Source organism: Alligator mississippiensis, chromosome 8 (genome assembly GCF_030867095.1).
Source record: "Alligator mississippiensis isolate rAllMis1 chromosome 8, rAllMis1, whole genome shotgun sequence".
NCBI classification, from domain to species: Eukaryota; Metazoa; Chordata; order Crocodylia; family Alligatoridae; genus Alligator; species Alligator mississippiensis.
Window position 1 is genome coordinate 10,829,692 of NC_081831.1, and position 21,543 is coordinate 10,851,234.

Consider the following 21,543-nt stretch of genomic DNA (forward strand, 5'->3'; position numbering starts at 1 on the left):
ATAGAAGCGCTGTCAACTCCACAGGCTCCATTAATTGCCACGGTTATGCAGGGACTGTCACAAGCCCTCACGTCCTGCAATGTTTCTTTGTGACATATTTTGCTCTTGAATTGGAAATCTTTTCTTCTAGGCAGATGCGAAATTACACATTAGTCTGCTCTGCTGGCTGCACATAAAAGGATGCCGATAGGCACAAATTAGCCCAGATCCAACCGCGTATTTGTACTATACTCCGTGTGATTGCATCTGAGACACAGATCCACAGTGGAAGTTTCAGGATGTAGGCTTGAGTATATAATTGTTTTTAATTGTATTCAAGATCTGGATAACACAGCTGACCTTAGGGCATCATAACTTCCCATAATCTAAGCCTGAAAAGACTGGCAGTGACTATCTAGTTTAGCCTTCTCAACAGCAAAACTCATTACAACTTAGCTATTATGTTAATTGCTTTTAAACAAACCACACGCCTTTCTGGTTTCTGTTAACATAGAAAATATAGGGATCCAAGGCCCCTAAGTTGCTTTACAAACATTAAACACCCATGTCATATACGATCATTTAACAGATAGGGGAACAGTGGCACAGGGAATATGCAGTTCAGCCAAAATCATCCCTAAAAGATGCCCCGCTTTCCCCCCTGGAATCTCTTGGTTGGATCCAGCTTGAAGTGCAATATGACAAAGGAAGCATCACAGCTGTATTTGGGTTTTAAATAAAATTCTACTCCAGCGACTTTTTATTTTTTTTTAAAAAGGTGACTATATGCATGTTAGCTTATATTAGTGCCAACATTTTGAGAAAGATGTCGGTGATTTTTGTGCTACACCCGCTCAGTTGCCACAAGCTGCTTTAACATGAAAACAAGGACAAACACAACGTGTATGGGACCCGGAGGGGAACTGCCCACATTGGAGGGGACATTTTGATCCAAAAGATTTTTCTGGGAGGATGGACTGAGCAAATGCCACAGGTCTCAACTCTACGAAGTTATGTGGACTGGCCGACTCAAAGCAGACACCAGCTGCCAGGCCTGCAGATAAGAGGAAGCGCACGTCACCATGCTGGGAGTGAAGCCAAGGACCAGAACAGAGATACTGTTAATTTTCAAGATTGCTGCTAGCTATATCTTTCTTTCTTTCTTTCTTTTTGTTTTTTTTTTTTTTTTTGCAGTTGAGTCATTCAACAGCCTCTGGGGAAAAAAAGAAAGATTAACCAGTGCTCCAAGCAGGCTGAGAAAATGAAACACTTGACAAAATGCCAAATTACAGGTTAATCTGGGGAGCAGAGCACCTCGGATTAAATTGGGGCTTTGAGCGAGAGAGAAATCCTGATCTGATCTTCAAAATGACTTATGAGTCGCTTTCTCTCATTTGAAATGCTCTAGCTTTTGCCCAGCTTTTGCCTTCTTTCTCTTCCTTCCTTTAATTGAAACACATAGCTGCTGCTCAGGCCTCTCTATTAAACTAAGGGCACTTTTACATGTGCTCGGGGGCGGCGCTTTAATTAGAGTGGCTCTGAGACCTCCTCTAATTAAAGCACTGCAACGTCTCGCACCCCTGCACTTCAAAATAGCAACAAGGGCGCTTAAACTAAAGCTCGTTAAAGCACCCCTCCACCATTTTGAAGCACGGGGATGCTGATACACAAAACACGGGAGGCTGCTGGAGCGCAGTAATTACCGTGCTCCAGCAGACTTGATTAATGGAGTCTGCTCCACACTCATGTGCAGGCACCCAAAGGTATTTGCATGCTCCCATCACCACAGTGTAAGGATACTGTGCAAGATTTAATTTCTTCATCTTCCAGATGCCTTTGTGAGACAGGGAAGCATCACTCCCCCATTCTACAGATGGGGAAACTGAGCCACAGAGCTAAGTAACCAAGTCGGACACAGGGTGACAGCCAGGGTCACCCACAGGGACAGCAGCAGGATGCAGAATAGGATGTCCAAGATCCAGTCCACTGATCTGTCCACTACCCCATGTAACTCCAACAGGTCACCTTCACCATCTTTCTGCCCAGTGCAGGCTTGTCCAGCACATAACCCGAGTTTTACTGCAGTGAGCATACAGGCATCAAAGCAACAATTGCAAAGAGGCCATTTCTCTCATGTATGCAGGGTGCCCGTTGCTTCACACCCAGCTCATTTATGCACAGATGCAGTAGATGATTTACGAAGAACTAAAGCAGAAAGCCAGTTCTTCATGCAGCTGAGATAAGACCTGCGTTATAAAGACACTGGTGTCACACTATCAAGGAAGCTGAGCACTCAGCCACACCTGTCCCAGTCCTGCTGATAGTCTTTAGCATATAAAAAGCGTGTGAAAATCTGATAACTGAACACTGGTGTTTTGCAAAGCATGCTGAAAGCCAGAAGCCTTGGATTTAGTTCAAACAGGACTCGTAGTAGAGATGATATCTTGTATTATATTAGACAAACAAGATTTTGGTGGGAAAAAAATCTTCATTCTGCCACTGATTTGTTGTGTGACTTAGGCTAAGTCAGTTCTCTTTGCTTCATTTTCCCTAAATGTAGAACAGATAGACCCAGCTAGGAAATGGCTTTGCCATTCTACAAATGGCTTAGAAATTTCCAAAACATTTTATACCTTGAATAGGAAAAATAACAACAAAAATAAATCCATGAATTATTTTGGGCTGGGTCTCTTAAGGCATTTCTTAATGATAATTTTGAAACTATTTGTTTTGTTTTACTTTTGACCAAATCCTACTTTCAATTAAAAAAAAAATCATTTGTCTAAATTTCAAAGCAAGCAAACAGACCAAAACTGCAACATTCTGACCTAGAAGGCACGAACATTTTCATTTTGAGTTTGGAAAAAAAAAAAAAAATCAAAATACACTCTTTCCCCTGAAACCTTTCTGTTTAGATGACTAGGTATTTGCTGGAAAAAAAAAAAGTTTATAAAAAAAATTCCCCCACCAGCTCTAAAACAAGGATATGATTTTCTATTTGCTTTTATAAAGCACTCTGTCTGAAATCAATGTATTTCTATGAGTCTTTATGCACAGTTCAGTTGCTGCTCTTTCTTTTCTTCCCCACCCCTTTCAAAATTACTATATGCTACATTAAAAGAACTTAGAGAAGAGAAACGAAGTTTTCTGGGCAAAGGATCAAGAGGAGTGGCTACCTTGTAACCTTGGACAACGAAGCGCTTGTAGTGCATGTAAATTAAAGCCACCAGTGCATTGCTTTCTCATTTTCATCACTTTGTGGAAAGATTTCAAATCTCTCTCATATAAGCCGTGAGCCAAAACTACGGTCTTGATGGCAAGCCTACAACTTGAGACCACCGTTAGTCACAAAAACCACCAACATCAGCCTAGAAGGAATCTCCTGGATCACTCAATCTAGCTGCCTCCTATTGTAGTTGACCGTGTTATATACTCCCATTCATAAGGGAATCAGGTCCTCTCGTCAAACTCGTTAGGTTTGCTGCCCAAACTACTGTTACCAGAAGGCTGCTCTGACAGCTTGAAACCCTCTTTTAAATTCCAATCCAAATGTATTTCTGGCCAGTTCACCCTACTTTGTTCGCTGCCACCTCCTCATAACGTGCTTAATTCAGACCATATCACCCACAAAAATGAAAAGTCTGTACAAATTGCAATGTAACAGGCAGATACAACCAAACACGCTGGGAAATCCAGAGACTGGAATGATTAATATATATTAATACCAAATCTTCCGAGGTCCCTTCCAGCCCTAATATCTATGAATCTACCATTACCAAGGCAATCAAACTCCTCAATAAAGATAAGGGACCAATTCTCTTAAGGACTGTTCAACATCATAAGAAGAGGTCTTAACAACAAAGGCAAATAACCATTAAAACAGCCTACCAAGAGAAGTAGTGGGATCTGCATCTACTGAAGTTCTTAAATCAATAGATATGCTCTGGTAGAGAAGCTCAACAAAAGTTCAGCGTGAAAATCGCTGTGTGAATTTCTCTGGCCTTGTTATGCAGGAAGACACTAGCTCGATCATCGGGATTACCCCTTCCAGTTTTACAACACGGATTCTCAACCTTTTTGGACTCAAGGCACGCCTGAGTGGCACCCAGTTTCAAAACCTAATTTAGATGTTACAGTGCTTCCTTCCTTGCCCGGGACCAGGCACTGGGGGTAAGGGACGGAGGGGCCATGGACAAGCTTGAGCCTGTTTTTATCTGCTTCTCTCATGACACTTCCCTCCCTTCCTCACACCTCTGCAGCACCTTTCAAAGGATCTGGCAGCACCCCTGGGTGTCAGATCACCAAGGCTGCCGCCTTCACTATCTGGGGGAAAAAAAGGTCTCTTCTGATCTAAAGGACTGGTCCTCTGAGAAGCTCCCCACGAGTGGATCCTACACCCACTTAGGGGTGGGACAGATGGATTTTTAAAAGGGGAAGAGATGTGGGGACAATCCTGACTCCACTGAATTCTGTAAGAAAATACTAAGCTGCAGTATGAATACACACACACACTCTCTCTCTCTCTCTCTCTCGCACGATCATTCAAATGAGCTCTGTGACGTGCGAGCAACAGCTACTTTTACTTAGTTTAAAACCATATGTGGACCATCCAAACGACCAACACTTCAGCCCAGAGGGAGGAATTAGCAGCTGTTCTTAAACCGGCCAATGCTGTTACTTCCAAGATGTATTTTTAAAAACAAGTCCTTGAATTCTCTGGACAGGGACGAAACATCTATGGAAGCTGTATTTTAAATGGCTTACCTCAATTGTGAAGTCACCTTTTCCTGACTTTGGCTTTGAAAAAACATCAAATCGTTTTCATAAAAATGTAAGGAAACCACAGATCGAGAGAACCAGAAGACTGAAATACCGGAGGAGAGTTTCAGAAGTGCCTAAGAGTTTTGAAATAACATTTTCAACAGAACAAATCATTTGACTTTCAATAACACCTAGGCTTAAGTCACTTAGAGCTCTGAAAACGCCTGAAAGGATATGTACTTAAAACACCCCTAAGCTCCCCCCAGTATCATATCACTACAGCATTGTTTCCACTAACACTAGGGCTAATGGTGCAGGAAGCACAACAAAAGAGGAGACCACACCGGTGGCTTTAAAACACCTTGGACCAACCCCAACCTTGACCTGACTGTGCCAGCTTGATTGTTTAGAAAGAAGTCAAAGTCTTGATTTAAGGGCTGCAGGTGAGGAAGCTAACCAGTTCTGATAGTTAGCTACTCGCTGAATGGTTAAGTATGCCGCTTATAGGTAACAGTACTAAAGCATAATAAGCGTGTGAAATCCAGACCTAAAATCCGCCCATCTCCCTAGGCATTGTGGTCACACTGTTCGGCTGACAAATATTGCTCTGATCAATTTAAAAGAAAACTACAGCAAGCCTTAAAGCTACAGATGAACAACCTCTCTAGGGAAGTATGAATGGGAGAAAGTTCCTTTTATGTGTCATTATGTACTAAGCACATGCAACCTGCTCTAGGAACTTAAGATCTGTGTGACACATAAGTGGCCGGCAGTATTGCCTTGTTTCCACTTGTTCCAAAGTTATAAGGGATTACAGTAGTAGTAAGAGTTGGAAAATACCTGCTTGATTGACTTTATCCACCAGGATTAGCAGGACACAGCCCCAGATGTCCCCAGAGAAGATATTTGATAGCAAACAAACGAGAAAGCCCCTAAGAGCATCTTTACACATGTGCCGGGGGTGGTGGTGGGGAGGCACTTAATTAGAGGGGCTCCGAGAGCTGCTTTAATTAAAGTGTCTGCAGCGTTTCGTGCATTCAGCATCCTGCACTTCAAAACGGTGGCGGGGGTGCTTCAACTAAAGTTCGCTCAAAGAGTGGTAGTTAAAGTGCCTCCATGCCATTTGGAAGCCCGGGGATGCTGAATACATGAGACGCGGAGGCTGCTGGAACGTGCTAATGGTCACGCTGCAGCAGACTTGATCTGATGCACTGGACTTACAGCACATTGGAGCAGTGTCCCCATCTGTCTACAGGTGCCCTAAGTGACTTAAGTGCCTAAATTGTAGTTTCAAAAGTTGGGCCACATTTTTGAAAGGCTAAGTGCTGAAGGCTTCTGACAGATGTGAACCTACCTCCCCTCCAAAAAACCAAACAAACAGCACTTTACTGGAAGAGGAAGCATGCTAGTTCAACCTGGCTCCTCGATGACTGTACAGAGATCAGGTGTTTCAGTGGGGTTTTTTGGCGATTTTATATAACTGATTCAGCTTTAGATAAAAGCGCCAAAAGGTCCACTGAAGCACCTGATCTATACTGTACAGATGTTGGGCAAGCTGGGTCTAACTATGCATTGCCTCTGCTGGGCATGCACTGTGCTTGGCGCGGGGGTACATTGAGCTTAAAGCACCATTTTGGGGGGTTTTTCCACATCTGTAAGCAGCCGAAGTCCCTTCTGAAATTAGGATATGGGTGTTTCTGAACATCTTATGCTGTTAAGACTATGTTACGCTGTTCTACGGCAAGACTGAACTCCAAATTAAGCGAACTGTCAAGCACAGGCTCACGTCCACTTCCATTCTGCAAAGCAGAAAGCACATGCTGTCACGCTTACAGGGCTACCTGCACCTCTCTCCGTGTTGGGGTTTCCCGAGTGCCCCTCCGGTCTTTCTCTGTCGCAGCTATGTCCTCCCATCTTCCCCCTCACAAACTGAGTCTCAAGATCATTGTTACCCTGTATATCAGTCATGCTCAGCCCACATGGCTTGACCAGGTTCAGCACCTTTGGTCCCTCCCTTTGGGAGCCTGAGAGCAAATCAAGGGCCAGGGAGCTAAAAAAAAAGGCATGCTAAAACCATAATGTGGTTGATTTCACTGCAGAAACAAGAGAAAAAGAATTTTAAAAGAGCCAAGAAGTGGCACGTGTCCATTTTATCTAACATCTTCACATCTCCCAAAGGGAGTTGGGGCACATTTTCTTCTTCAGACACCTCCACCAAGTGCATGCATCGCAACTTGGCTTCTCCTCCCCAATGAGAGCGTCCTTTTCTAAACTCCCAGAACTTTTATCTTTCTATGTTCCTGGGTTTTAATCTGTCTGGACAAAGTCAGACCTATAGCTCAGCACAGGGCTAAGCTCTGAGGGGTCCTCAGAGTCCAGATGTGACTCCAATGTTGGCTAAGAATGGCTTGCCTTGAGCTAGATTTTTTGCCTCCTTCTGGCTTGTTTTTCCCTCAACAGCCCCCTATATTCAAAAATAAAAATCCTCCTCACTAGATCGGCATACGGTATTCACAAGTCATCACAGAGCAGCTCCCTGGACATCAGGTGTGCTTAAGTCCCAGTGACTCTGTTGGGGTCCCTCACGTATAACACATCTGCCTGTGCTGCAGTGAGACTTCGAAAGCTATTACTACAGCTTTGGGACTGGCTGAGGTGGTCAGGAGTAATGCTGAGAATTTACTCTCCAAAATACTCTTCAGTGCTAACAACTGAGCCTCGCCATTTGGATGCTAGAGCCCAGGGGCTGAGCCTTGACACTTTGACAGGTTTCAGTTGAATTCTCTGAATAACAGCAGTGACCCAGCAGCGCTGCCTGGCACCGCTCTGAGCAGCGGCGGAGGTGCTGTCTGCAGACTCAGGAGAACGCCACAGCCCCAGGCAACATGTGGAAAGCTGCCTCCTCAGCTGCCAGACATTTGATTTTGAAACAAGTGAAAGATTAAATATTGCAGAAACCAACAGCTCAGGGCCTCACCCAGTGGCTCACGGGGATGCTTCCATGGTGCCAACTACCTCGGGAGGTCAGATAATCAATACTGATAATGGAGCCCTTGTGTTTGTAGTGTATCTGCTCTCGAAGAGCCTTACAAGGGAGGCATCACTTAATATAGTGGTGCTCAACCTTTTCAGGGCCAGGTGGGTAGTGCCAATTCCACCCATGGGCAGGATCTTGCTAGTGTGCGGGCACAGCATGGCCCCATCCAGCCATGTGGAGGAGGGTGGGGGGCAGCCCAGCCTCAACCTGGCCCCACAGGGGAAGGGAGCATGGCCTGGCCCCGTGGGGGGGGAAGGGGCCAACCCTGGGGAGGAGGAAAGGACGGGTGAACCACCTCAACCTGACCCTATGCGGGGTGGGGAAGGGCATGGCCCAGCCCCAACCTGGTCCCACAGAGGAAGGGGCACAGCCCAGCCCCAACCCGGCAATCCCACAGAGGAAGGGGGCACGGCCCAGCCCCAACCCAGCAATCCCATAGAAAAAGGGGGCACGGCCCAGCTCCAACCGGCGATCCCACAGAGGAAAAGGGCACAGCTCAACCCCAACCTGGTCCCACAGAGAAAGGGGCACAGCCCAGCCCCAACCCGGCAATCCCACAGAGGAAGGGGGCACGGCCCAGCCCCAACCCGGCAATCCCATAGAAAAAGGGGGCACGGCCCAGCTCCAACCAGCGATCCCACAGAGGAAAAGGGCACAGCTCAACCCCAACCTGGTCCCACAGAGGAAGGGGCAGAGCCCAGCCCCAACCCGGCAATCCCACAGAGGAAGGGGGCACGGCCCAGCCCCAACCCGGCAATCCCATAGAAAAAGGGGGCACGGCCCAGCTCCAACCAGCGATCCCACAGAGGAAAAGGGCACAGCTCAACCCCAACCTGGTCCCACAGAGAAAGGGGCACAGCCCAGCCCCAACCCGGCAATCCCACAGAGGAAGGGGGCACGGCCCAGCCCCAACCCGGCAATCCCACAGAGGAAGGGGGCACGGCCCAGCCCCAACCCGGCAATCCCATAGAAAAAGGGGGCACGGCCCAGCTCCAACCAGCGATCCCACAGAGGAAAAGGGCACAGCTCAACCCCAACCTGGTCCCACAGAGAAAGGGGCACAGCCCAGCCCCAACCTGGCAATCCCACAGAGGAAGGGGGCACGGCCCAGCCCCAACCCGGCAATCCCATAGAAAAAGGGGGCACGGCCCAGCTCCAACCGGCGATCCCGCAGAGGAAAAGGGCACAGCTCAACTCCAACCTGGTCCCACAGAGGAAGGGGCAGAGCCCAGCCCCAACCCGGCAATCCCACAGAGGAAGGGGGCACGGCCCAGCCCCAACCCGGCAATCCCATAGAAAAAGGGGGCACGGCCCAGCTCCAACCAGCGATCCCACAGAGGAAAAGGGCACAGCTCAACCCCAACCTGGTCCCACAGAGAAAGGGGCACAGCCCAGCCCCAACCCGGCAATCCCACAGAGGAAGGGGGCACGGCCCAGCCCCAACCCGGCAATCCCATAGAAAAAGGGGGCACGGCCCAGCTCCAACCAGCGATCCCACAGAGGAAAAGGGCACAGCTCAACCCCAACCTGGTCCCACAGAGAAAGGGGCACAGCCCAGCCCCAACCTGGCAATCCCACAGAGGAAGGGGGCACGGCCCAGCCCCAACCCGGCAATCCCATAGAAAAAGGGGGCACGGCCCAGCTCCAACCGGCGATCCCGCAGAGGAAAAGGGCACAGCTCAACTCCAACCTGGTCCCACAGAGGAAGGGGCAGAGCCCAGCCCCAACCCGGCAATCCCACAGAGGAAGGGGGCACGGCCCAGCCCCAACCCGGCAATCCCATAGAAAAAGGGGGCACGGCCCAGCTCCAACCAGCGATCCCACAGAGGAAAAGGGCACAGCTCAACCCCAACCTGGTCCCACAGAGAAAGGGGCACAGCCCAGCCCCAACCCGGCAATCCCACAGAGGAAGGGGGCACGGCCCAGCCCCAACCCGGCAATCCCATAGAAAAAGGGGGCACGGCCCAGCTCCAACCGGCGATCCCGCAGAGGAAAAGGGCACAGCTCAACCCCAACCTGGTCCCACAGAGGAAGGGGCACAGCCCAGCCCCAACCCGGCAATCCCACAGAGGAAGGGGGCACGGCCCAGCTCCGACCCATCTAAGTGCATTTCGGTCCGTCAAGCGAACCGCAGCGGTCACTTGACGGGTTGTTCGACGCACACTTATATCTATTTATTGACATAGAAATCAGTAGTTTTGCAAAACAAACCAAAAAAAGGCTTGGGGTCTGGCACGTGGGCGATGGGACTTGGGCAGGCTGCACCGCTCCCCTGCTGCTGCATTTCCCAGCGCGCCAGGCTCCCGGGGGGATGGACGGGAGGAGGAGGGTGCGAGGCCTGCAGAGTCCCAGCCCAGGGCACCTCTCATCGCAGGGAGCCCACGGGACCCCGCGCCGCGCACGGGGCAGCCCCCGCGGAGCCGGGCTCCCGGGGCGCAGCAGCTCGTGTCCCGGCCGGAGCCCCGGACCGCGCGTCCGCCCGCTCCACCCCCGCGGCACCCGCTTACCCAGAAGGGGGACCCGCAGAAAGTCTCCATGGTGCGGGGCCGCCCGGCCGGAGCCGACTGCGGGAGCAGCCGGGCCGTCTCGCCCGCTCCGCTCGGCTCGGGGCGGGCCGCGGCCGGTGGGCGGGGTGTCCGCGGGCTCGGAGCCACGGCCAGGCTCCAAAAGAAACGCAACAATGCAACTCTCGGTTCAGCAAGGATACTTTGTATTAGACCAACGGAGACGTTGCAACAATAAATAAATAAATAAATAAATAAATACATGAATTAACCAATCATCATTTTCTGCAAGCTTTTGGGGTCATAGAAAAAAAAGATCATTTTTGCAGAAAAATATATATATATATTTTTTGGCAGTGTCTCGGTGTCATGCAAGCATTGGCACGTGCACGCCCTGCAAAAAGGTGTTGCTGACGCTGCCCGCCACCGCTGCACTGGTGACACCGCCAGTGGCGTTTGCAGGCGGTCCGCAATGGCCGCTGGGCACTGCCAGGGATGTCTGCGGGTGGTCGCCGCCTGCTTGCCACCGCTGTTGACAGTGCTGCGGCCACCTGCGGGAGCTCACCGCGCCCCCCCAGCTTCTGGGGGTACGCGGCGGTCATGAATACAAGGTGTCATTTCTGAACCAAGAATTGTAGATTTTTGCATTTCTTTTTGTCTCAGACCAACACGGCTACCAAACACATCCTTAGGCTCAAGGCGCGCCCCAGAAATTGCTCTCTCTCAAGTTTCAGGTGTTGTTTTGACTAGAGATAAGAGAGCCAATTTTTTCCTGTTCAAAAGTCTCAGAAAAACAAACAAAAAAAAAAAAAAACCCAACCACAACAGGCCGGAAGGTATTGAACGCCAAGGATGCCTATTTGAAACCTGTGGGTTTTATCTTGTAAATCGTGTTCGTTTGCACGCCAAACAGCGGTGACGGTGCATGGCCACTTGAGGAAGGTCTCAAGGCAGCCCAGGAAGCCACAGCCCCCAGGTTGAGACCCACGGGTGTAAGGAGACACGAGCCAGACGATGGGGCTCAGGGTGGCATTTGGCCCAGATTCTGCAACACTGCATATTAACTGTGCCGGCACAGTTTTAGTGCTCTAGGCTTTGTGCACAGTAGGAAAATGAATAATTAGCCGTACTAATCATCAGCAACAGGAGAAGATGAGCCTACTGCTTGGGTTTAACCAGGTTGCTGAACTGAGCTGCACAGTTTATTCTTGTTCCTTGCAGTTGACTTGTTTCCAGTGGTGCATCCCCTGCATCTGTTCCTGACCTCCATTATGAGCACTGGACACTTTTCGCAGGGAGTCTTTTTAGTGCATGAGTAACTAAAGAGAACGGTAATCAATATTTACCAGGGATAAAGTTTCCAAATTGTTAGGCCTGGCTAATATGTACCCAAGAGTCCTAAAAGAGTTGGTTGAGGAGAGCTCTGGCTTGTTCATTTTTCATCCATCTTTAGCCATTCATTGGTAGTGCTATGCCAGTCTTCAAAAAGAGGTGAGTCACGATACAGGTACAGACCTGTTGGCCTGACATCACGCCTGGGCCAAAGAACTGAAACATTCTGACAGGAGTTGAGTTGTTAAAGGATTAAATTAATGGGGAAATAATTAATTTCAGTTGATCCTTTTTTTTTTCTTTGGAAAATAGATCTTGTCAAACAAACCGGACTTAGTTCTTTAAGAAGATTATGTATCTGGTTGATAAAGGTATGTATCTGTACTCTCTTTTGACTCATGTAAAACATCTGACTTAGTCCCGCAAGACATTCTGATAAAAAAAAAATCAGCACTACAATACAAATGAAGCAGCTGATGAATAGATTAGGAACGACTAATGAACAGATTTTTAAAAGCAGTCTCCATAAAGGAATCATCATCCAACCGGGGCATTTATGTGCTGATCTGCTGGTTTTAGTGCAAGGCCCAATGCTAGTCAGTATTTTTGTTAATGATGCGGAAATAAATATTGGTGATAAGATCTGTAGCTGGCACAGATATTTGCAGACTAGTAAAAAGCAAAGCACTGTCATATAAACTGTTCCAGTTTGTGTATTAAGCTATTTAAACAAAAGTGGATTTTAAAACAGCCAAATGCCAAGATATACTTCCAGGAGTAAGGAATGGGGGCCATACCTACAGAGTAGGGGCTCTGTCTGGGACGGACCCTGACAGCTCTGGGGGTACTAATAATGGAGCAACTCAATGCCAGCTCCCAGTGCCGTGCTGTGGGAAAAAAAAGTCATTTATGCAACCCACGTTTGGGCCCTGGATGACTAAGCTTTTCAAACTCAGTCTGTTGCTGTTGCAAAGTGACTGGTTTCGGGACTGGAGGCTCAAGTTCCTTATTTAATCAGAAAGCCGGATATACATCAGGCAACAGCAATGCAAGCTTCTCCACCCCTCAGCCATTTCTCCCTCATGGACGTGTTTTTGCAGCATCTGGAGACCGGGGCAGTGCTAGCATTGTAGCAAGACCTGCTCTCACAACACTTTCGTTTATAGACTGAGCACCTAGCATCTGACAGCAGAGGCACTTACCAGGTATTGCCAAGAGCTCCTCCTGGGTACGTCTGAGGCTGTATTGGGTCCTTGGTATCATCTGGACACAGGCTGGGGTTCTTAGTCCTCCCCCATGTCTTCTCAGCTCATATCTGCCCAACACTAAAATGGATCGGATGTCCTAAACTCAGGAATTTTACCCTGAGAAGAGGTATTTCTCTCGACTGCTGAAGCTGTCTAGGCCAGCAAGCTCAGAAAGACCAATGCAGTGGGAAGGAACACAACGGTTCAGGGACACAACTTGAGTTCACCTTTCCCAAGGGTGTCATTTTCCCTGAAAAAAAAAAAGAAAAGAAAGATGCTACCCTGGCTTCGCAGGTCAGAAGTGGGAACTAGGTCCCAGGCTGCTCCACAGGTTTTAACTCAAGCTGCTCAACCCATGTTAAAAGCCAAGTTGCCCTGCCTTCACCAGCATTGCAACCCATGTTAGTTAACTAGAACACACTTTCTTTTTTGTTTTTTCCAGTCAAGACATTTGCTAAGAGACTTATCCTACCTGCACCAGTGGGAAATTGTAAGATATCTGTTCTCTTGGTGATGGTGTTGGAGGCAAAATGTTTTCAGCTGCAACCTCTTGCCTCTCTGCTCCTGCTGGACATATGACTGAGCCCACGTTTAAGATGCATTGTAATATTTGCAGCTCTGTCTTGACGGCAGGTGTTGAAATCCCCATCACTTAATGACGGTAAGGGACAGAGGCTTGAAGACACAGCCACAAGGCAATCGCTTCCTTGTTCTTAAAGGCCCTTTAGATAGGAGAGTAACTTTCTGGAGAATATAGTTCATATAGTGCCAGTAATGTGCTTTGTGTAGCACAGATAACAAAACACAATTGCTTCTTACCTTGAAGAGTTTACACTCTAGGAACTAATTAAGCAGGGCCTAATCCTCTGTTGTCCTGCCCCTCATTCAGCCAATTACTTCTGCATGAAGAATGCTGTTTTATTAGCATCCTTCCCTTATTCTGGTAGTAACACATCACTCCCCGTGTGCGCCGCTATAAGTGACCATGCCTCATGCAGGGAACAAGGCCAACAGAAGACAAGACACACTGGAAAATAAAAAGCTGGGGTAGCGGTGAGTCCACACTCTTGATTACTGATTCTCAGCTCTAAATATCAAGCCTTATTGGCAGTGTCAGTCTTTGATGTTAAAAAACAAATATTCACGATAGCTTTGTGGTTCAGCACAAAAGAAACCCAATAATAATTCAGAGAAATGGGAATACCGAGGGTGAATCCCTGGCCTCACTGTGTGTGGCCAATGGTAAAATTCCCATTGACTGGCTTTATAGAGTAGGAATTGTCCCCTTAGGGTTATTTGAGATTAATAACTCAAAGGGAGAAAAGATGGACCAAAAGGAAAGATCTGAAAATCTTTTCAATTCATATCTTTTCAATTTTTTCTTTGCAGTCCTGGCAAAGTGGGCCTCAGATCCTCATTGCATCCTGCAGTGGTGTTATCATAATATAGCCATTCATTAAAAGCAATCATTGATCTGACATTTACAACAAGAGTCTGTGCACATACCCTGTGACAAATGAACACAAGCGCTTCCCAAGCATAATTCATATTACTGCAAAAATTTACATTATTCCAATCTATGTCAAAGGCTGGAAGTTGGAGTGTTTGAGGGTCTATTCTGTTTTATGCTCAAACTTTGGTGCTCATAAAAAACAGCATTGCTCATTGGCAATGGAGTCAGCCACTTCATCGCAGAATTTTGACTAATAATGTAGCTGCAAAGGAACCCAAACCAAAGCTCTGTGTTGTAACACCTCTAACCTCAGCTGCATGCAGGGGTGCAGATTGAGGCTCAGATTCTGCTGGTGGCCACTAGTTTATCCGTATAATGAACTTACCAAACTCCAGATCCACAAATTTATGTTTAACATTTGAACCTAGAGATAATTTTTGCCATTCCCATGAGCTACAATAAATGCAGAACATTGCCATTGCTTAGTTATCGGTTCCAGCAATCATTTGCCTTCATCTCCTCCCCCTCCTTTACAGTGGGTGCCAGGAAGAAAGAAAGATTGTATTTCCTGGACCACTGGGATTTAGAATCCAAGCAGGTTTAGAAATGCCTATGCAGATTACTGATGTTTATTACTGAGATGTGCATTCACGGCCACGTTCTGAAGTTGGGAATGGTTGTGAATAATTCATTCTTGCTGATTTCTTAGGGACGTCACTCAGATAACTGCTGTTAATCACGGTGCTTCATTTGGCTGTGTGCAATTCCAAGGCTGTAATGTGTCTGAAGTGCTGCAAATAGCACTCATTCTTTTTACCGAGGTAACAGATTTTCTTTTAAGCTTTAGATTTTCCAAGATGCACCGAGTGGTTTGGAAGTGGCCTGATATGACTGAGAAGACATCAGACTGGGAAACTGGAGACGTGGGTTTTACTTGCAGCTTTGGCTTTGCTTGTCAGACCTTGGGTTAGACTAGGTCAGTGGGGGCCAACCTTCTTGGCAGCTATGCTACGAATTAGTCCTGCACCGTCTCCAAGTACGGCACTGATCCCTTTGCCCTGCCTGATCTGCTGCTCTGCTTTCTGCTTCCGGTCCTACCTGTTGCTGTGCTGTCCCCTCCCTGGTACCACACACAGAGGCTGCCTATGCCACTTGCTGGCGCACATGCTGCAGGTTGGTCATCCTGAAGTGGAACATGCCACGTGCCAGGCAGGTTGAGAGCAAAGAGTAAGGACCTCCCCGCATCCCAGGTAACAAAGGAAGTTTCCTTCAGTCACAATTACTGGAAAGCACAAGGGAGGGGTAAGGAGAAAGCAAAACTGCTCTTTCCAGCTGTGGTATGATAAGTACACCAGAAAATACATTGTAAAATAATTCTGCTGGCTGGGGAGCATCCTTAGGCTGCTGGTATTGCCTGGGGGCTCTTTCAATGCCAGACCTGCATCCAGGCACCAGAAGAAAAGAAAGAGAGAGAGAGAATTAGGCCCCTTGCCTCTTCAGATACAAAACCTTTCCCATGTTGCATGGTATGGGTTACCCATTTTCTTTGCTACACATGTTTGTTCTACCATTTCATATTGAAAACAGTAAACACGATAACTCAAACTCAAGCCCAGTGGGGGCCTGCTCCAAGCCTCCTGAAGGAACCATACTGGTAGCCCTAGCCCCAAGCAGCACCGCGACTGACTGTACCCCGTCCCCCTCCCGCACACCTACAGCATCTCCCTGGCACCTCACAGATTCATTCCTCGGTGTGCTTGTAAATAGTAAGACCTTAATCAATGAAGCCCATGGCAGGTATTGCACACCCCTCTTCATGGCAGGTTTTTCTGTGAAAGATGTTTAGTAGGATGAATGAAATTTTTTTTTTTTTTAAAGTAAAATTATTCATGTCCCAAATCAAATCAGCCAAATCAATTCCAAATCTGCGAGTCATTCAAGACATGGGCGACTGGTGCCTCCTGAGTCTAGGGGGGCACCAGATCACTGACGGGAGAGGGAAGGTCCCCCAGCAGTTGATCACCCATGGTGGGGATCCCACAGCAGCCGATCACCAAGCCAGTGGCGAAACTGGAAGTGCACTTCCACCAGCACTTCTAGTTGCACAGTTGGACTTCCAGGGGGTGCACAGCTGATCTCAAGGGGTGCGCGTGCACCCGCGTGTACCCCCTACGTGTTGCCAATGACTCAAGAATCAAGTGTGGCCCTGCTAGCAGCAGGCATCCTCCACCCCCAGCTGGGGCTTCAGATGCTTCCAAATCCTTTGGCGGGCATCCTACGTGCAGGCCCGAGTCCGGAGGCTTGGGGTTTGGACGCCCCCGAGTTTTGCTTGCCCTCAACCGTACGGCCGCAGAATCAAGTTAGGGAGGAGTCTCCCATTTCCATAAAGTCGGTGTATAGCCGAGATCTTCCCACTGGAAGTGAAAGCGGGAGGCTAACTATGCCTTACCTTGGTCAGGGTACTACCTCCCTGCCAAAAAAAGTGGTTTCCACCTGCAACTAGGAAAACCACCTTAGTGGTCATGGTATTTCCCCTGCCAGGTATGTAACAACTGCGGACAAACAGGACATATCACCTGAGCTTAATCCTTAGCCTTCGGTACACCTGTCCCCCTCACGGCAAGTTCTTTCTCTTTTCCTTTCCCGCTGTCCGATGAATTCCCTCCCCCCTTGTAAGTAATCCATGGTCCTTTAGGATTTTACTGTCATCACAAAATAGCAACTTGGATTTCCAGAGCAGCAGCAGCAACCTTGCTCTGACTGCAAAGTCCCTAACGCTCGAGCTAACGGAGGATCTCCACTCGTTCTTAGCAAAAGGGAGACTTAACGGATGTGGGTGAGCAGTTCTGCTTCCTCCCAGAAGAGGTCACACGCAGAGCATGCAGGCTCTCCAGCTCGCTATCATTTTCCTTTATACAATGACGGATATGACTACTCCAGCCTGACATGCCTGCAAATGGTTAGAATCTGTTTTGCCGCCCATATAAAAGCATTGTAAACACATAAGTAATTAAGTGGTTTAACAATCCAGTCCATTCTCTTGCTGCAGCTCCAGGGAACTTTTGCTACATTATTTAGAGTATTAGTTGCAGAAAGATAATCCATTCAGGCCCTGTGAACACTGGCCAATTACAGCATTCACTGACTTAAGCAGGACTATAAAATGCCAGAGGATGCTGCAGGATTCTATATTTAATGTCTTGTAAACACATCTGAAGCAATGACCATAATCTATTTTAGCCCACGTAGAAAAAAAATGAACCGCAAATGCCAAAATACCAGCGGGTCCATGCCTTTAAATGACAACAAAAAAAAGACAGACATTCCAGACCCCACCACACAAAAAGAAACAAAAGAAGGCAACTTCCTTAATAAATATCTCAAGTTAAGCCCAAATTACATTATATAACTCAGCTAGGAAAAGTAGCATTGCCATCTAGTGACCAGCAATTAACCTGCACACAAGCCGGTTTTAATTTTCTGTCCCTCTCCAGGTGCACATAATACTTGCACAGATCTTTTCTTTGGAGGACCGCGGGGCAGTAGCAAACCACATCCCGCAGCTCTGAGCTACGTATGGTATCCTTGTCACTCACGTGGGTACACTAAGGGTAGTGTCACGTCACCAGGAGGTTAAACAAGTTCAAAATCACATGGAGTCAGAGATGGATACAGAACCAGCAATTGTAGCTGTAGTCTCTTGCTCCGTTTGCCGCACGGCTCAACCCTGCAATGCAGGGCTAAGGTTTAAAGTCATTCTTGAGACTATGATTTAGGGTTTGATTCAGCATTAGAGCTTTGGGGCTGGATAAGTACTGCAAAAGATATATTCAAGGGTAAGGGTGAGCCAATGCAGGGTTTTATTTTTAAATACATGTTTCTGAGCAGCATCAAATCATAGAGAAGACATCGGTCAGGCGCAGATAGGAAAGACAAGACACCAAGGCTTGCCATGTCACAAATACTGCAGCAAAATATGTTGATGGCTAAATATGATTGTTGGCAAAATATGTCTATGTACAATATCTAACACACAAGAACAAGAGAGATTCAATGCAACAACAACAAAAAAAGTGGCAAACTCTGAACTGGTTTGAGGAAATACTTTTTCTTCATATTCATCCGCTGTGGAACTCAATGCCACGGCAAGTTGTGTAGGCCAAGAAATGAGCAAGAGTAAAGAGGGGGCTGGATATTTGTGGAGCTAAGAGGGCTATTCAGAGTTATCCCAGTTAATGGTAACATTTTGGGAAGGGATATTAAGCCTTGTGCTTCAGGAGCAGTCTGAACTATTAGAAGTCAGGCAGAGACATAAGGTGTTGGAGGAAGAGGGATTATCCTGCACCTTCCTGCTGCAGGATGCTGACACCTTCCATTGAAGCATCTGGTGCTAAGTAACTGCCATCAGAGGCAGGACACCGAACTTGAACTTTAGGTTTTATCCAGTCTGGAAATTTCCATGTTCCCGTCTCCAAGATGAGCCCTACTGCAATCTCACAGAAATAAAAATGCAGGCATATTCTTAACAGCAAAGTGCAAAATGTTCACAGCTGGATTCCCCTCCTGTTGATTTTTAGTTTAACTGGAATTATGATTGAAGGGGAAGTCTAGCATTGCAAACAAAGACATTGATTTTATTTACTCCGTGTAATGTGATCCTGAAGTACTGAATTCAGTGCAATCACATTATTGTTAAACCAGCGTGAGGCCACTGAAACCCCATCAGTCCTATGAGCTAGGCTCAGTGTCACATACTGTTCTTATTTATGCTGCTGTGAAGACTTTATCCAGAGGCCACAGAAATAAATGGAAAGACTCCCAAAGACTGTAATGAGCTTTGGATCAGGCCCCAGATCTCGAGTATTAACAAAAATATCATATCTAGCTCTTATGTAATGGTTTTCATCTTGTTGGGTTTTTCATTGTAGCCGTGTTGGTCTAAGGACATCGGCAGGCCAGGTTCTTTGGGTAGCTGTGTTATCTTTTATTAGACCAACTGAATAGCTAGAAAAATGTTCTTTGCAAGCTTTTGGGTGCAATCACCCTTCTCCAGGCTTAGGAAGTCTCTGCCGTTCTGAGACTCCAAGGACTCCCTATGCCTCAAGAAGGGCGATTGCACCCAAAAGCTTGCAAAGGACTTTTTCCCAACTACTCAGTTGGTCTAATAAAAGATATCATATCTACCCTGCCTATCGTTTTCATCTGTAGTTCTTGGATTATAAACATTACAAAGGAAATTAGTATCATTCCATTGACTTAAATGTACGCAGGTCAAATTTGGGTCCTAATGCTTAGGTTGGTGGTTAGAAGAATGGGTTAAAACTAACCATTGAGGGAGAAAGCTTTATTGTAATTTATCAATAAAGACTAAAGTTATGCACATAGTAAATTTATAGATAAAGGCTAAAGTTATGGTTAACCGGAATGTTTCAAGTTTAAGTTATTATCATTATCTCCCTTTATTGACTACTGCTTTAAATCCAAACCATTGAGAAGATATGTAGGAAAAGTCTGAGTAGACAAAGCTCCATGGCACAGCTTATAAATGCAATGCAGCTTTGTCCTTAGGTAACCAGTCACCTGTCTCCTACGTTGACATTGCTTTGGGTACACCCTTCTGACCTGAAGTTTCATGTGATCTTACTGTAACATCAGTGCCTATAATATACGTCAGCCACGCTTTGCATCAAGGACACATTTCTAAATAAAATATATCAATAATAAATGATTGATGCATGTCATTGTTAATGAAATGAGGTGCATGCATGCATATGCAGTTGCTGGCCAAAGCAAACCAGCACAATATGTTAGAGATGACGGCTCTGAGCAACTTTGAGTTCTTAGACTTTATAACAATGGATTAAACATGTATTAAAACATTCCTTCATAATTTATTAAGCTTTCATAAACTGTCACCTATTATGTGAGATATATATATAGTTTCAGAGATATGACCTATTATGTTAGGTACATCCCAGGCCTATCTTGCCTAAACACATTTTCACCCACAGAACAGGGTGTATAAAATATAATGAATTAGCTCCACCTTCAAAAACAGGCATGCTGCACTTTGAACCAGAAACAGCCCTCCGAAAGCACAGGGGTTCAGGCCCCCACCCAGACAGAGACAGCAGCATAGTAGTCTCCTTCTCTCAATCCACTGAGCTCTCAGGTCTGAAAGGAACTAGCACCACCATGGTCCTTGGGGGCCCTGCAAAGACAGGACCTAGGAGCCCACCTCCCAGATGGGGCACTGGGCTGCAAGAGAGAAACCACCTTAGGGCGAGCCTCAGTCCCTTAGGAAGCCAGGCTTCAGACTCATCCCTCATTGCCCACTGGCTTGCTCAGGCATCCCCATTTTCACAGCAGTGATGGCTGTTGTGACACCCTTTCCGTGGTACTTTGTGGACAAACCTACATTTCAGCCACTTCAAAAGGGAAGGGGAAATGTTGCTTAGGAGTGTGCTGCAACGGCTGTGAACTAACCATTGGGATGTTAGGGGTGCAAGTCACCTGAACTCTGACTGCAAATGAAGCAGGGTTAAAGTGGCCGTGGCTTTGCGAGCATCATGCGGAAGGAGCAGTTGCATCCTAACAGCTTGTATCCATCTCCTTTGATAGCAAAACAATTGTTACTCCTGTTTATGCCCTTAAGCTCCCCTTGCATACTGTATAGGAGGCTTGGGTCCCTAACCTGGCACCTGCGAATCCTACAAACTAGCAGAGCACCCACAGCTGCCCTCTAGGCTCTAGCTCTTTGCCTTCCTGTGCCTCAGTTCTGTACAACCGCACTTCCTTACCACCATGCAGAGGTTACATACATTAAAGAGTGTGATGCTCTCTGATAGGAGCAGTGGGGACCATACCTAAATACCTAGGAAAGTGAATCTGGACTGCCACTTTCATCACTTGTTTAGACAAAGAAGGATCTTGGGTTGTTTGCGCTAGTAGCTAGTACAGAAGGACCAAGCTAGCTTTAAACGAGCTGGCTCAGGTAGCCGGTAACAGACTTGCTGCAGCAGGACGGAGTTTAGTCACAAATACTTGGGCAGACTTTGCAGCCTGTGCTGAGCATTGTGCTGAGCTAGCTCATTTAACTAGCGTGGGTGTTTCTGCACTATGGTCACTGCTCTGATTGTGGTATAGCTATACCCTCAGGAGAGAGCGTAGATAGTTCTCCTGGAACTGCTACTTACAACTATGAGAAATTAAGTGAATCAAATACATCCA

The 21,543-nt window shown here is 47.0% G+C and overlaps 1 protein-coding gene across 5 annotated transcripts in view; it reads right to left on the bottom strand.

The window, feature by feature from the left end:
* CACNA1G (calcium voltage-gated channel subunit alpha1 G) overlaps nucleotides 1-21,543 on the bottom strand; it is a 346,031-nt gene that overhangs the window by 58,006 nt on the left and 266,482 nt on the right. Inside the window, exon 1 of one of the 5 annotated variants that reach the window (XM_014601881.3) lies at nucleotides 10,285-10,388. The exons of the other annotated variants lie outside the window; for them this stretch is intronic. Within the exon in view, the coding sequence (XP_014457367.1) occupies nucleotides 10,285-10,314 (30 nt within the window). The 5' untranslated portion in view covers nucleotides 10,315-10,388. Of the gene's footprint in view, nucleotides 1-10,284; nucleotides 10,389-21,543 lie in introns of those variants that run through there. 5 annotated transcript variants of the gene reach the window in all.